Genomic DNA, 14146 nt, shown 5'->3' on the forward strand with positions numbered 1-14146 from the left:
CACAAATTGTTGTCCGCACATCGCAACCTCGGGGTTGCCGATATGAGAATCATGCCAGTTATACTAAAGCAGATTATTGTTTTCATAAGGTGAGAAATTATGTTGATCCGCCATTGAAATCGTCCACATCCTCCTAGCTCGTCTATAACTTCATCAGGAGTGAGTTCCTTATCTTCCATCCTGTAAGAATATCAAGGTATGACATGTACGTGTGATAATACGGTATCATTACATGTTACATCGTTAAAGCTGCACTCTCACAGATTTACCGTTTTCATAACTTTTTTATTTTTTGTCTTGAAAAAAGGAATTTTTTGCATAATTATATCTGCAAACCAATGATAACAGATTGCTGACAAAAGATCAGAGCGCAGATTTGTATATTTCTGTTCGAAAATTAATGTTTTATGGCTAAAACTAACGGTTTAAGAAAAATGCATAAAACATGAATATTAGAACTTTTATATAAATATCTGCGATCTGATTTTTGTCAGCAGTCTTATATCACTGGTTTCCGTGGATTTTCGCAAAAATTGTCTCGTTCCAAGACAAAAATAAAAAAGTTGTCAAAAAGTTCAATCTGTGAGAGTGCAGCTTTAAATACATATATGCATGCGACATTTAACATTATGTGTTAAACATTTAAATTAACACATAACTCTTTTTCCGTCTTTAAGTGACAAGAGTTATTCGAAGCGCCAGTAGTATGTTTTAGTTCGTTGCCTGTAACTAGGCATTAAAAACACAATGACGTGAGCCTGTTCCTCCAAAATGCCATCTTCTACGACCATATGAGGTGGTAGCCGGCAAGATATACACGATGCGTGAAGTGTGTGCGTATTCCGTTTCCTTTATTGATGACCACCAAAAATGACATCGAAACTCTTGCGTAACAGACACAACATTTCAATTTCGCGCTTTCAGCTTCATCATACACGATGTTCAACTTCATAATTTGGGAATAACACAATTACAACGTCATGAATTAGCAACTTTGTTTTTTTTACGTAAACCTTTATAAATTCACGATTTTAACCGCATAAGCAAATGCACGAATTCATAAGATGAACTTAATGCGATTATGACTGCGAGTGAAATGCGATTGTAATGTTACTATTTCCATTAAGGAATGCTGAATCTTTGATTTTTTGTCTTTGGCAAAATGAAATACTTTAATTTTCTCGTATTTCTGGAGGCTTAAATTCGTTTTCAGTCTGTATAAATATTCAAATAAACGCTTTTGATTCTTACCTTCAGATACAGTTTGGAATATTTATCGTAAACTGTTTGTACACTGACTCAAATAACGACCTTCATTAATACATTATATATTTTGAAAAGTCCCTTTTTGTAATCATACATGATCTGCAATTTGTTCAAAAAGAACGGTACTTACCTTTAATCACACTAATTGTCCAAGTTAAAACTATTCTGAGCACAAAATGTATGCTACCTTAACGCTACCAAACACCAAATGCAATAACAACTGCAAGGCTAATATCGTGAATTACTTACGATGCACTTCTCATACATGCAAACGATTAATATGCAAATTTACAGAATATTACGAGTCACTATCATGATAAGGCATAATGAATCAAGATTAATGAATGAAATTATTGTTTCGACAGATTTTATACTTATTTTCATATCAAGCGTTATATTGTTATGTTTATATAGAAGGTTTAAGTTTGTTTAATTGTAGTAAAACAGTTAACGAATATTAAACTTATGTGATCACAAGATGTATAGTACGAATAACACACGTACAAATCAACGTGCTTTTAACAAAAGGTCCGACATAGAGAACTCTATTTTACAAAATAGTTTTAGAATTAGTTTTAGACTAATGTCACAGGACGTGTGTTGATTGTATTGAATAAATTAATAAAATATATTAAATTTGCATTAAGTCAGGAGTCTTTGTATTTATTACATCCACGATATTCGTATTATTCTTATTTCCTATATTTCTACTTTTGTCCTTACCTTGATCCAACTAAACTCCGCCCAAGCTGTCCTGTGATCATTATTTTACTCTACATTTTATTCTACCATTGTTCGTACTAACCTGTCACGCGTGATTGGTCATCAGGTGTCGAGTGTGTTAATCTTTGCACTTGCCTTCCTGATTTTATAGTGACCAGTCACATTATTGTTATAATAAAATATCTAGGATATTTTGATTTGTTACAGTGGTTACTCTACACAAACGGATCCTAATTAAAAATATATGCCGACTGGGCTACGTCGACATTGGCGCCCAACGATTGGTTTTGTGTGAAGCTTCAACGTCTTGGACTGAAGTGGACATTTGTTGAGATATAACCACATTTTGTACATCAGTGTACATTACACAGGTGTATCCGTGTTATACCTGTGTTTACCTGGACAGTCCAGTGTGTACATATATTTCCAATACTCGGATTTAATGAGTATTCACGAATTGAGTGTCGTGTTGTAAAGAAGGATTCTCATTGGTTAATAGCAGTGCGGCATTATGCACTTGACCTGGTGAACTTCATCACGTTGACCGGAGGATTGTATCTTATTGGACGGTCACAGTGCGCGATTATGCATTTAACCCGGCGACCTTTCCGCCGTGAAAAAAGATCGCTTCTATTGGATTAGCCTCTAGCGGCTTGCCATATTTGGGATATCGTATCCAATATACCTTTACGGATATAAACATTGTCACGTGTGCGCAACGTTATTTTTTTTGGGCCCGTTTAAACATTGTTCCATGGTTAACTCGAGACGTCGAGTTGGATTTACTTCGTGAGGAGCAGCGGTTCTTCGCGCAGGATTGTGCCACAGACATTTGGATTTATATTTCACCTACGGTGAAATTGAGTGCTTTGACATTTAACTTTGACAGTGTGTTTGTGTTGTGAATGTGTTTATTTGTGTATGGATTTAGGATTAGACTGGTAAGATTTATTTTATTAATTATAAAATGCAATTTTAGATGTTTGTGTTTATATTGTTTAGTTTAAGTGTGCTAGATTTTGATATTAGAGTTAATTGATTGACTTAGTCTTTCATTTACGCGTGCATTAGTATATATTTTTTTCTCGCTATTAGATTAAGTGTTTCATTTTTTAAGTGCTAATTAAATTGTTGCCTCAGATTCTTAAGGTTTGATAAATAGGCATGTAGGTTCACTTGCACGATACTAACTAGCATATTAATCTTACATTGTATTTTCTCATTCCTCTCATTGACCTATTCATATCCATTTATCTACCTGTGTCTGAATATCAGTCCCGATAGCCCTGTGGTTTCGTTGAGAGCTCGCAGTCTAGAGGTCCTTGGTTCGAAATCCTGTCATTCTACATTTTTTTTCTCTGATTTTTTTTAATATTTTTTTTTTCTCTTATTGGATGTAAGAAGTACATGCATTAAGACATTTTTGTGGAAAAGCAAATAATAGATCACAAGTTTGAGTTTACTTCAAATGTGATTTCATATCTGATTTTACATTGGAAGTAGATCATTGCGTATACAATCCTTGCAAGGTAGACTTATACAAAATACGCAGAAACCTTCATACGGTATTTTTGAGTTCGCGTTCTCTTGAAATATTGTAAAAGTTTGCAGATTTAAATATCTGGAAAATTTACATATATTTTAAGGATTTGGTATCCGAGGTTTAAATTATTGATTTCTTTCGACACAAAGGTACTGGAAATTTAGCCGATAGTTGTAAATTAGTAGTATCCTGTATCTGTTTAAAGCATCTGGAGCGATAGCCTAGTGGTTAAGACGGTAGCTTTGTAAGCCTGAGTTCATGAGTTCGACCCCGGCCAGAGACAGGTTGAAAATTAAAAAATTGGTAGTTAGATATTCTGCAGAAATCTGTATGTATAAATGTAATGATAGCTTCTAAGTAATACTAGTGCTATGATGTACTAATTGCTATGGTGTGGGTAGGAACGATAACTCTACAGATAACGTGAAATTATCATGATAGCCAATAATAGTGAGTTGCTTCCCTTGTTTCTAATATAGTCATTAATTGTCTCAAATATTAGTTTATGTGACTTTGCACGGTGTACTTTGATTATTGTGTTGATATTGATATGCTTTGTGTGTATTATTATTGATTGATTTGCGTGTATGTGATTATCTTTATTGTGTGTTTTGTGTGCTGTGATTCAAATGGATTTATGTGGAATTTAAGTGACCGAATAGTGTTTTAATGAACTTAACATTTTACAGACACATTACCAGCGAAATAAAGTTATTGTGTTTGAAGTGCATTTAGTGTTGTGTAAATTGTGAATTATGGTTGAAGGGTTAAGTGAACGTGAAAAGAGATTGATTCGTCGGAACATAGTGAGGGATACAGAGTTAAGTGCTGAGCCTGACAGAATGAATATCGAAAGTGATGTAAGGAGACGTTTAAGTGAAAGTAAAAGCTATGTTGGTGCATATGATCATGGTGCACATGCTATTGAAATGGATAGATTAAGTGACATCTCAGATTTGAACACGATTGATGAATATTTTCACGAGAGTACTTCAATGGAGATACGGGCCATGGAAAGAAGTGTGGATTCAAAAACCAGAGTGAAAGAAAACTTAAATGAAAGTAACTTAAAATATCTTGATGATCACTATGAAAGGTTAGAGCAAACTTTGCGAGAGCTTAGATACGATGATGATTTGCTTGATCAGAAGCTTACAACCGAGCCTATGAGTAAATATGGAATTAGGGCTAATTCCATCGGGGAGAGGGGAGAAATGGAAAAAGCTAAACGTCTCAGGCACTTTGACGATTTGAGTGAAACAAAACTGAAAGGTAGCTATAAAGATTTTGATATGAGGTATGATGTGATGAAAGATGTAAAGCACAAAAGTGTTCAAAACGAAAGTCCTCGTGATTTAAAGACTGAAATAAGAAGTTTAAGATTGGACCAAGAGGAAATTAAAAGTCAGTCTAGTAGATATGAGCGTGAAAGTTTGAAACTGAAACAGTTACAAATGGAGGAGGATAGAAAGCAGCGATTTATGATGGAAAATAGACAGAGATTGAACTATGAAATGGAAATGAAGAGAAAAGCGGAACATGAGTTAGTAGAAAGAATCAAAATATTAGAGCAACAAGAGTTGGAACTGAATAAAAGAAGGAATGAAAATGAGAGAATTGAAAGAGATTTAGAAATGAGGAGAGAACATGAAGAGGAATTGAATCATAGATTAATATTATTGAAAGAGAAAGAACAGTTGCTTCTGGATAAAGCTGATAACAGAAAAACTGAATTTAATGATCGAAACAAAAAGAAAGAGGAAAGATTGAAAGGTAGAGAACATAAAGCTGAAAGCGTTATGTATAAAGTTGGTTCACCAAAGATACCAAACTTTAACGGAAAGCATTTTGAGCAGTGGAAAGTGGATGTTTGTAGTATTCTAGAAAGTAATGCTTATCCAGATCATGCTGTAGTACAAGCAATTAGAAACTCATTGCAAGGAGATGTAAGACAAGTTCTCTTGACTCTTAAACCCACTGCTAGTGCTGAAACGATAGTGAATAAGTTGAAAGAAGTATATGGTAATGTGAAAACAGGTGATAGAGTAGTAACGGAGTTTTATTCAGCAAAGCAAAAAGAAGGAGAATCATGTTCGTCTTGGGGAGTAAGAGTAGAAACATTGTTTCAACAGGCTGTTGAAAAGGGTGAAATTGATGAAGAGAAACGAGATAAGAAGTTGAAGGAAAGATTTTGGAGAGGATTGAGATCTGAAAAGTTACGAATGACCACTAGAGTGGCATATGAAAGTAAAGACTCATTTGAATGTTTAAGGAGAAAGGCTAGGTCAGAAGAAGAGGAAGATAATTGTGAAGTCAGAGAAGAGAATACGCGTAGTGCATCTGTAAATCAGATAAGGGATGAAAGTGGAATGAAAGAACTCTTAGAAAGATTGAAATCCATGGAGATAGAAATGAAAAGGTTGAAAGGGCAAAGTACTAGTTATAGAGGAAATAATTACAACAGTAACTTCAGAAGACCCTTTAGAGGAGGGTACAGAGGTGGAAATAGAGGATTCAGAGGTAGAAGTGACGATGGGAAAGAAGAGCAGAACAAGGAAACAGAAAAAGGACCAGAGCAGAATGAGAAGTCTTTAAACGAGAAGAAGCTTTCATCGGGGGGCACGATGGAAGCGAAAAAGTAGATAGCCCCATCAGAAATTCAAAGAATAACTTACATGAGAGATTAGTAGGGAAGTCGAATGAGAACTTTGTTGAAATAGAAGGGCAGATAGTTAAAGCGTTGATAGACACGGGATCTATGATAAGTACACTATCAGAAGAGTTTTATTTGTCCATGAATGAAAAGCCTAAATTGAAAGGCCTAGATGAGTTTGAATTGAACGTTACAGGAGCAAATGGTCAACAGATACCATATAGTGGTTACATTGAGGCCAACGTTAGTTTACCTAACACTGATATGCCACCATTAACAATACCTCTGCTCATTGTTAAAAGCACAGAGTATAACAGAAAAGTACCTGCAATAGTTGGCATGAATGTTATTCGTGAATGTGCCGTGTGGTGTAAATGCGAGAATGTAGACGACATTCCTGATGAATGGAGCATGGCCTTTGAAATGTCGTGTTGTTCTAGTGTCGGAGTAGTTAAGGCTACCAAAGATTTTTTATTACAGCCGATGGAAGTGAGAACTGTTACAGGTTTGGTACGAAAAACATCAGAGATAGAATCTGCTGTAACAGAGAACTTCGATAATGCAGGTCCAGATAAACCCACTATAGGTCCAAGAGTTGTTACACTTAGTAACCCAGGAAAAACTACAAGAGTGCCTGTACGTGTGTGTAACCTTTCAGCAAAGGTTTTGAAAATCAAGGCTAAGACGCCTATCTGTCAATTACAAGAGGTGAAAGTGCTTAGATCAGCACCAATTTTTGAAAAGAAGAAAGACGCCGAAGAACATGAAAAAGAAAATGAGATACTTACCTCTGAAGTTCCCTCCGCCTCTGTCCATCAGCAAACCGCACCTGAAAAAGAAAACATAGATAATGAAACAAAGTGTGAAATAAAGGTCAAATACGGCGTTGACATGAATGATTCTCCTTTATCTAAAGAGCAAAAGGAAAGGGTATTAAAGTTATTCGACAAGTGGGAGTCGATATTTCCCAAAACATCACTCGATCTAGGAAACACATCAGCAGTGAAACATCGAATAGTACTGACGAATCCAGAACCTTTCAAAGAGGCGTGTAGAAGAGTACCTCCTTCACTATTCCAGGAAGTGAAACACCACCTGCAAGACATGTTGGATATGGGTGCGATCAGAGAATCAAGCAGCCCCTTTTCGTCCAACGTCGTGATCGTTCGGAAGAAGGATGGCACCATCCGATTTTGCATCGACTTCCGGAAACTCAACTCCCGCACCAAGAAGGATGCCTACGCACTTCCACGCGTCGAAGACACACTACATATGTTGTCGGGAGCGAAGTATTTTTCTAAACTTGACCTCAAGTCAGGTTACTGGCAAGTGGAACTTGAAGAAGATGATAAAGAGAAGACAGCTTTTCAAGTTTGGGGTCTAGGATTCTATGAGGCGAACCGTATGCCTTTCGGCCTCTGTAATGCGCCAGCGACGTTCCAACGCCTTATGGAACGCTGCATGGGAGACCTCAACTTGAAAGACTGCCTAATCTATCTGGACGATATCATCATCTTCAGTCAGGACATCGATAGCCACCTTGATAGACTCGATGCCGTATTCCAACGCCTTGCCGACTATAACCTGAAGATCAAGCCTAGCAAGTGCGAGTTCTTCAAAGAGGAGACTACGTACCTCGGTCACGTTGTATCAGCTGAGGGGATCAAGACGGAAGCCGTCAAGAACTGGCCCACGCCTAAGTCCACAAAGGAAGTCCGGCAGTTCCTTGGTTTCGCCGGCTATTATAGGCGCTTTATTCGTGGATTTTCGACTATAGCACGGCCTCTTAATGATCTTTTGATTGGTCAACCGACCAACAGGAAGACGGGTTCTAAGACCCCGAGAAAGATCAAGAAAGTACCATTCCAATGGTCAGAATCACAGCAGAAGGCATTTGAGGAGCTGAAGGCACAGCTGACAAACCCTCCAGTGTTGGCCTACGCGGATTACAGCAAGCCGTTTTCGGTGCATACCGATGCCTCGTCACTTGGTCTTGGTGCCGTATTGTACCAGCGTCATGATGGGAAGGAGCGGCCCATAGCATACGCCAGCAGAAGTTTAAAGCAGAGCGAGCGCAGTTATCCAGCGCACAAACTCGAATTCCTTGCCTTAAAGTGGTCGGTCACTGAAAAGTTTCACGACTATCTTTATGGCGGGAGATTTGAGGTTGTGACGGATAACAATCCGCTCACGTACGTAAACACCACTGCCAAGCTGGATGCCACTGGACATCGATGGCTCGCTGCGCTTTCCAACTATGATTTTACGATCTCTTACCGGAAGGGAGCGAATAACCAGGATGCTGATGGCCTCAGTAGGAATATTCCGACCGATGTCATTCACGCCGTCAGTCATGCTGCGACAGCAGAGACAGTACCGCTGTCAGAGACAGTACGCAATCCGGAATCGACACCACCCAGTCATCATGTGGATATTCCAGATGATATACTCAGTGCCCATAGTCTATCCTCTACGGATTGGCACAAGGCACAAGCCCAGGACTCGACCCTCTCACAGATTGCAGACCATATATCACGCGGAACCCGACCGGCTACGCCGATGGACCGACATATGACTACATATTTGAGGGAGTGGAACCACTTTATTGTGCTTCAGGGTGTCCTGTATCGGAAGTCCAACCTCCATACAGAAGAACGCCTCCAGTTGCTGTTGCCAGAGAACCTCCGTACCGAGATATTCAAGGCGCTTCACGATGACCTTGGTCATCAAGGACGCGACCGGACGGTTGCACTCTTCAAGGAGCGATTCTACTGGCCTGGGATGGACAGTTTTGTCGCTGATGCTGTCAGGAACTGTGGACGTTGTATTCGCCGGAAGTCCCGCGCATCTGTGGCAGAGATGTGCCCAATCACGTCTACAGCTCCGATGGACATTATCTGCATCGACTATTTGTCATTGGAGCGGTCCAAGGGAGGCTTTGAGAACGTCCTTGTATTGACAGACCATTTCAGCCGGTATGCTCAAGCTTACCCCACACGCAACCAGACTGCGAAGACCACCGCCAGGATATTGTTTGAAAATTTCGTCGTGCACTATGGTTTTCCCGCAAGAATCCACAGTGACCAGGGAAGGAATTTTGAATCTGCGCTCATCAAGGAGTTGTGTGCCCTGGCAGGTGTGGAAAAGACACGCACTACGCCCTACCACCCCATGGGTAATGGAATGGTCGAGCGGTTTAACCAGACGCTACTCAAGATGCTCGGGACCCTTGAGGAGTGTCAGAAGCTTGACTGGAAGTCTCATGTATCGGGTCTGGTGCACGCCTATAATGCCACGCACCATGAAAGTACAGGGTTTTCTCCGTACTTTCTGATGTTTGGGAGGCACCCCAGGCTCGCTATTGACGCTTTTCTTGGGCTCCCCACTGACAGCTTGTCGTCGAGCACACATTCGGAGTACCTTGGTAAGCTGCGAGACCGTCTCCAGTTCGCCTACGCCAAGGCCCGGGAGGTAGCAGCGAAGACCTCGTCGACGAACAAGGCCACCTACGATAGCCGTGCCCGCAGTTCTGTGTTACTGCCAGGAGACCGTGTTCTAGTCCGCAACGTGTCCATCAGGGGAAAACAGAAGTTAGCAGATAGATGGGAGCCACATCCGTATATTGTCATCGACAAGCCCATTGATGACATACCTGTATATGAGGTGAAACGCGAAGGAGCACGGTATAAGAAGTCTAGGACTCTGCATCGTAATCTACTCCTTCCGTTCATGTCTACCACTGACAGGGATGCTCTTGTAGATGATGTTAGTGCGGATGACAATGAGGCATCAGATGTCAGTGTTTGTGTGGATGAACGGGAAGATGATAATAATGGCGGTGTACAGGATGATGATGACGACAACGATGTGGATTCCGTACCTAGATTTGCTACCTCTGTCAGAGAACATCCACAGGATATTGGTATCAACCCAAGACCGAAGAGAATACGGAAGAAGCCGACCTGGATGACTACAGGTGATTGGATAGTGTGATGTGTGACCCTTGAGTGGTGTTAAGTGGAGTACAGATTTTAAAGAACTTTACTATTTTAGCAGAAGGTGTGAATGATAACATGTATGCGTGATACGTGTAAATTGCTAATGTTGACATATGTTATACGTTGTCATTGTTATTTGTGGAAATGTGTGATTTTCAAGCCCATATCTAGAAGAAGATATGAGTTTGGTAGGTTTTGATACAAGGTACTTACCTTTTGTAATACTTACCTGATGTATTAAGTATGGTATGAAGAGTACTTACCTGTAGTTGATACTCACCTTTGGTAGTTGTCCGTCGATCGCCCTTAGATCTGCATGAGTAGATATTTATACTTACCTTGGGTAGTTATAAGTTGCATTTCGTACAGGTCCATATTTACCGTATGATCTGTATGTAGTAGAGATTGCTCTAGTTGTTGGGTTCCCCAATTACTCTAGTTTAGTTTAATACTTAACCTTCTAGGTAATGTGCATATTATTGAGCGGTAGCCTAGCCAGCGTGCACATATTGATTTATTTGTGTGCTTACTATTCTTTTAAATTTGCATGTTTTCAGTATTTTATATATTTCAGGCTGTATAACGGAAAAGTCAGGAGCCTTTTTATTAAGCAGGGGGAGTATGTCACAGGACGTGTGTTGATTGTATTGAATAAATTAATAAAATATATTAAATTTGCATTAAGTCAGGAGTCTTTGTATTTATTACATCCACGATATTCGTATTATTCTTATTTCCTATATTTCTACTTTTGTCCTTACCTTGATCCAACTAAACTCCGCCCAAGCTGTCCTGTGATCATTATTTTACTCTACATTTTATTCTACCATTGTTCGTACTAACCTGTCACGCGTGATTGGTCATCAGGTGTCGAGTGTGTTAATCTTTGCACTTGCCTTCCTGATTTTATAGTGACCAGTCACATTATTGTTATAATAAAATATCTAGGATATTTTGATTTGTTACAGTGGTTACTCTACACAAACGGATCCTAATTAAAAATATATGCCGACTGGGCTACGTCGACACTAATAATAAGTCTAGGCCAAATACCGTAACTTTTAATACTTATCTTGAATATTTAAAGTCTCAGTAGTGATGTCTTTAATTGTACAATTGACCGGAGACGTTTTGCAAAAATGATGATTTTAATAAACCAAATCAAGCACTTGATCAAACCATTAAAATTCACGAAATTGTAATGGTCGCTATGTGTTTCAAAAAGACGAAAGGATCTTCATAGTGATTAGTTACTAAATGAGTACTTTATTAAAATGATGCATGTATTAGCGGCATACGTTGATGTGATATATTGAATTGTATTCTGAAAACGGAGTTTTATTCTGACAAATGGATTTAAGGTATTATAATGCAATTGCAAAAAAGGGAAGTGTAAACGACGCTTATAAGTAAAGACGTTAGGTTTTGTCAATTTTAGCATTCTGTAGTGTAAAAGCAACAACAATGAAACGTTTTGTGATGAACATAACATTATTTCGGATTCACAATTCGAATTTATAAGGAAAATCGACTGTTTATGCAATATGAATATTTATTCCTTGGTGTAAATGTACTAATATGATAAAAAACGATTGTATGTTGTATGCGTAGATATGATGGAATTTGTAATTCTTATGACTTAAAGAGTAATTATGTCTATTGAAATGATAAAAAACAAAACGATTGAATGCTACATGTGTAGATAAGATGAATGTTTTGTTATATATTTATAGAAATGTCTAATGGCTGAAAAGGTAGAGCTGTGGTATCCGAGGCAAACTTCGTAAAATTAATCGTGATATGTACAAAATATGTCTATCCTGGGTGAAAACATATTACAACTATTTTGAATACTTTCGCAGATGGTCGACTGAATGAGAGGTAATGATACCTCATTTGTTTTCTATCTTAGTCGACGATTTTGAGTTAAAATTACATCAGGCATTGTCGTCAGATAAATTAATTTCGACTTGATGTACAATCGTCAACTACATTGAAATTGATCAGCAGATGACCATATTAATATAACGGTTGTAGGTCAAAGGTAAAGGTCATGGTTGTTTATACCAAAATATGATAGGACGCTCCCGATAGGCGAAACATACGATTCGCGGAATTCTGGGTTATTAAACAAAACATGATTGCATTACCTCACAAAATGTATTAACATACGTTGTGATGACTCCGCTGAGCATTGGTTGGGTAAGCCGTGGTCCAAGATCATGGAATACAATAATTAGTCTTAATTACCTTTCAACACCACGGCTGTACGTGCGTATGACCTATCAATATAATTTTATCTGAATGGTTGACAGGACTAAACACAGTTTAAAGATCAACATGCACAGCAGCAAATCTAATGTAGACAGGTCAACTCTAAGTCAGCAGTCCGTTTTGTTTTGTCACTTGTGCTGTCCATGTAATTGTCATTCGTTCAATCCATGTAAACTTCATATATGTACAATCGTCTGTATGGGGTGATGTCTTAAACAGGTTTTATATATTTAATTTACAATTTCATTGATCGATATTTATATCTTCACTGCACAAAGCTAACTTTCTATTTTCCTCTAAAGCCTCATGACCTAAACGTCAAACTGTAAAGTTTGGTTTACAGTTTGACGGTATTTTCTATATAACACTCAGTTTATCACAAAATGTTTTATATTTTAAGTATAGTATATTGCATCATATCCTGATTTCAATTACCAAACTAAATAACAAATAACAGAACCCGGAGAAGTGTCGTTACTAAACTAAGACCTACAAATTGGCTTCCCGACAAGAGTTTCATGCGGGCCAGGATATAGTTCATCCAAGACCCGGTGAGGTGGGAATGTTGTTGGCCATGTCCACCATATCGAGCAGCAAGACGTCAATTCAACTCCGCGGGTCACTCTACCACTATTGAAGCGGTATACCCCCCCCTCTCATCATATTCCCGAACCCTGTCGAGCCCATTACTGCCATGTTCATACTTGTATTCCCGTTTCCCTATTTTAAAAACATGTTTTTTAATACTCGAGTTCCTCGATCTGTGGACAGTTATAAACATTAAGTCTGTGTCAAAAACAGAAATCGGCTGTTAATGTGATTCTGGAAGGATTTTGTGTAAAATGTGCTATTTGTGTAAGCTCATATTGTAATTTGTATAAATATTGGTTATTTGGATTGGACAACTGTAAGTACATTTTCCTATTTCATGATATTTGATAGATTTTTGCTGTTTTTCATATGCGCCTATATTTTTTGTACACAGTCAGTTTAAAACCAAAACGTGTCAGTATCTAGATTTATTGTTACACACACGTTTATCATCGTTTAAAGTTAAATTTCTATTAAGATAGCAAAGTTTGTGGTTGAATTTATTCAATTTCATAGTATTCGTTGCAGATTTAATGTATTTTTTGTTAAAAAAACGTCTATTTTTCATGTTAATGACGATTCGTTCACTTTTGCATATATTTCCATGACCTACTTTGAGTTTCCACATTCGTTTTTGAGTGGTTGTTATTGTTTTAAGTAAAGTGCATATAAATTTGTTTAAACCCTTATTTGTTTTAAATATTGCATCATCACAGTATGTTTACAATAATACAGTACATGCAAATTTATTGAATCTTTTGACTATATTGAATACTATTCATTTAAAATATTTTGCTTTGTTGTGACATAACATATTGCTGGATATTTAGTTAGTTTCGTCAATATTAGATGGTTTTATTTGACAATTAAGTTACTGATATAGCGTTTATTGGAAATTTTGATTTTTTGCTAGTTGTATAGCGTTTATTAATGATAAGATCATACTCACACGTGTACCTATAGTTGTGACAAAATAATGTGAAGTTTTACATTTTATTCTCATCGCTTCCGTTCTTGTCTCTACCTTCCCCTTCGCATGTAAAATTCTGCAATATATTTCGTCTTATTTTAAATACTGTTTTCAAGTGATTGAGAGAA

General features: G+C 37.9%; 1 protein-coding gene across 1 annotated transcript; it reads left to right on the forward strand.

The window, feature by feature from the left end:
• The first annotated feature begins 4287 nt into the window (after positions 1–4287).
• LOC128242951 (trichohyalin-like) lies at positions 4288–6174 on the forward strand. Its single transcript, XM_052960402.1, has one exon. It carries the CDS (start codon positions 4288–4290, stop codon positions 6172–6174), a length of 1887 nt encoding a protein of 628 aa, XP_052816362.1.
• Positions 6175–14146: the final 7972 nt, after the last annotated feature.

Source organism: Mya arenaria, chromosome 8, assembly GCF_026914265.1.
Source record: "Mya arenaria isolate MELC-2E11 chromosome 8, ASM2691426v1".
In the NCBI taxonomy this organism is placed as follows: domain Eukaryota; kingdom Metazoa; phylum Mollusca; class Bivalvia; order Myida; family Myidae; genus Mya; species Mya arenaria.

Bases quoted from the DNA above. Each gene is read 5' to 3' on its own strand.
- LOC128242951 (XM_052960402.1), top strand. From the start codon at position 4,288: ATGGTTGAAGGGTTAAGTGAACGTGAAAAGAGATTGATTCGTCGGAAC.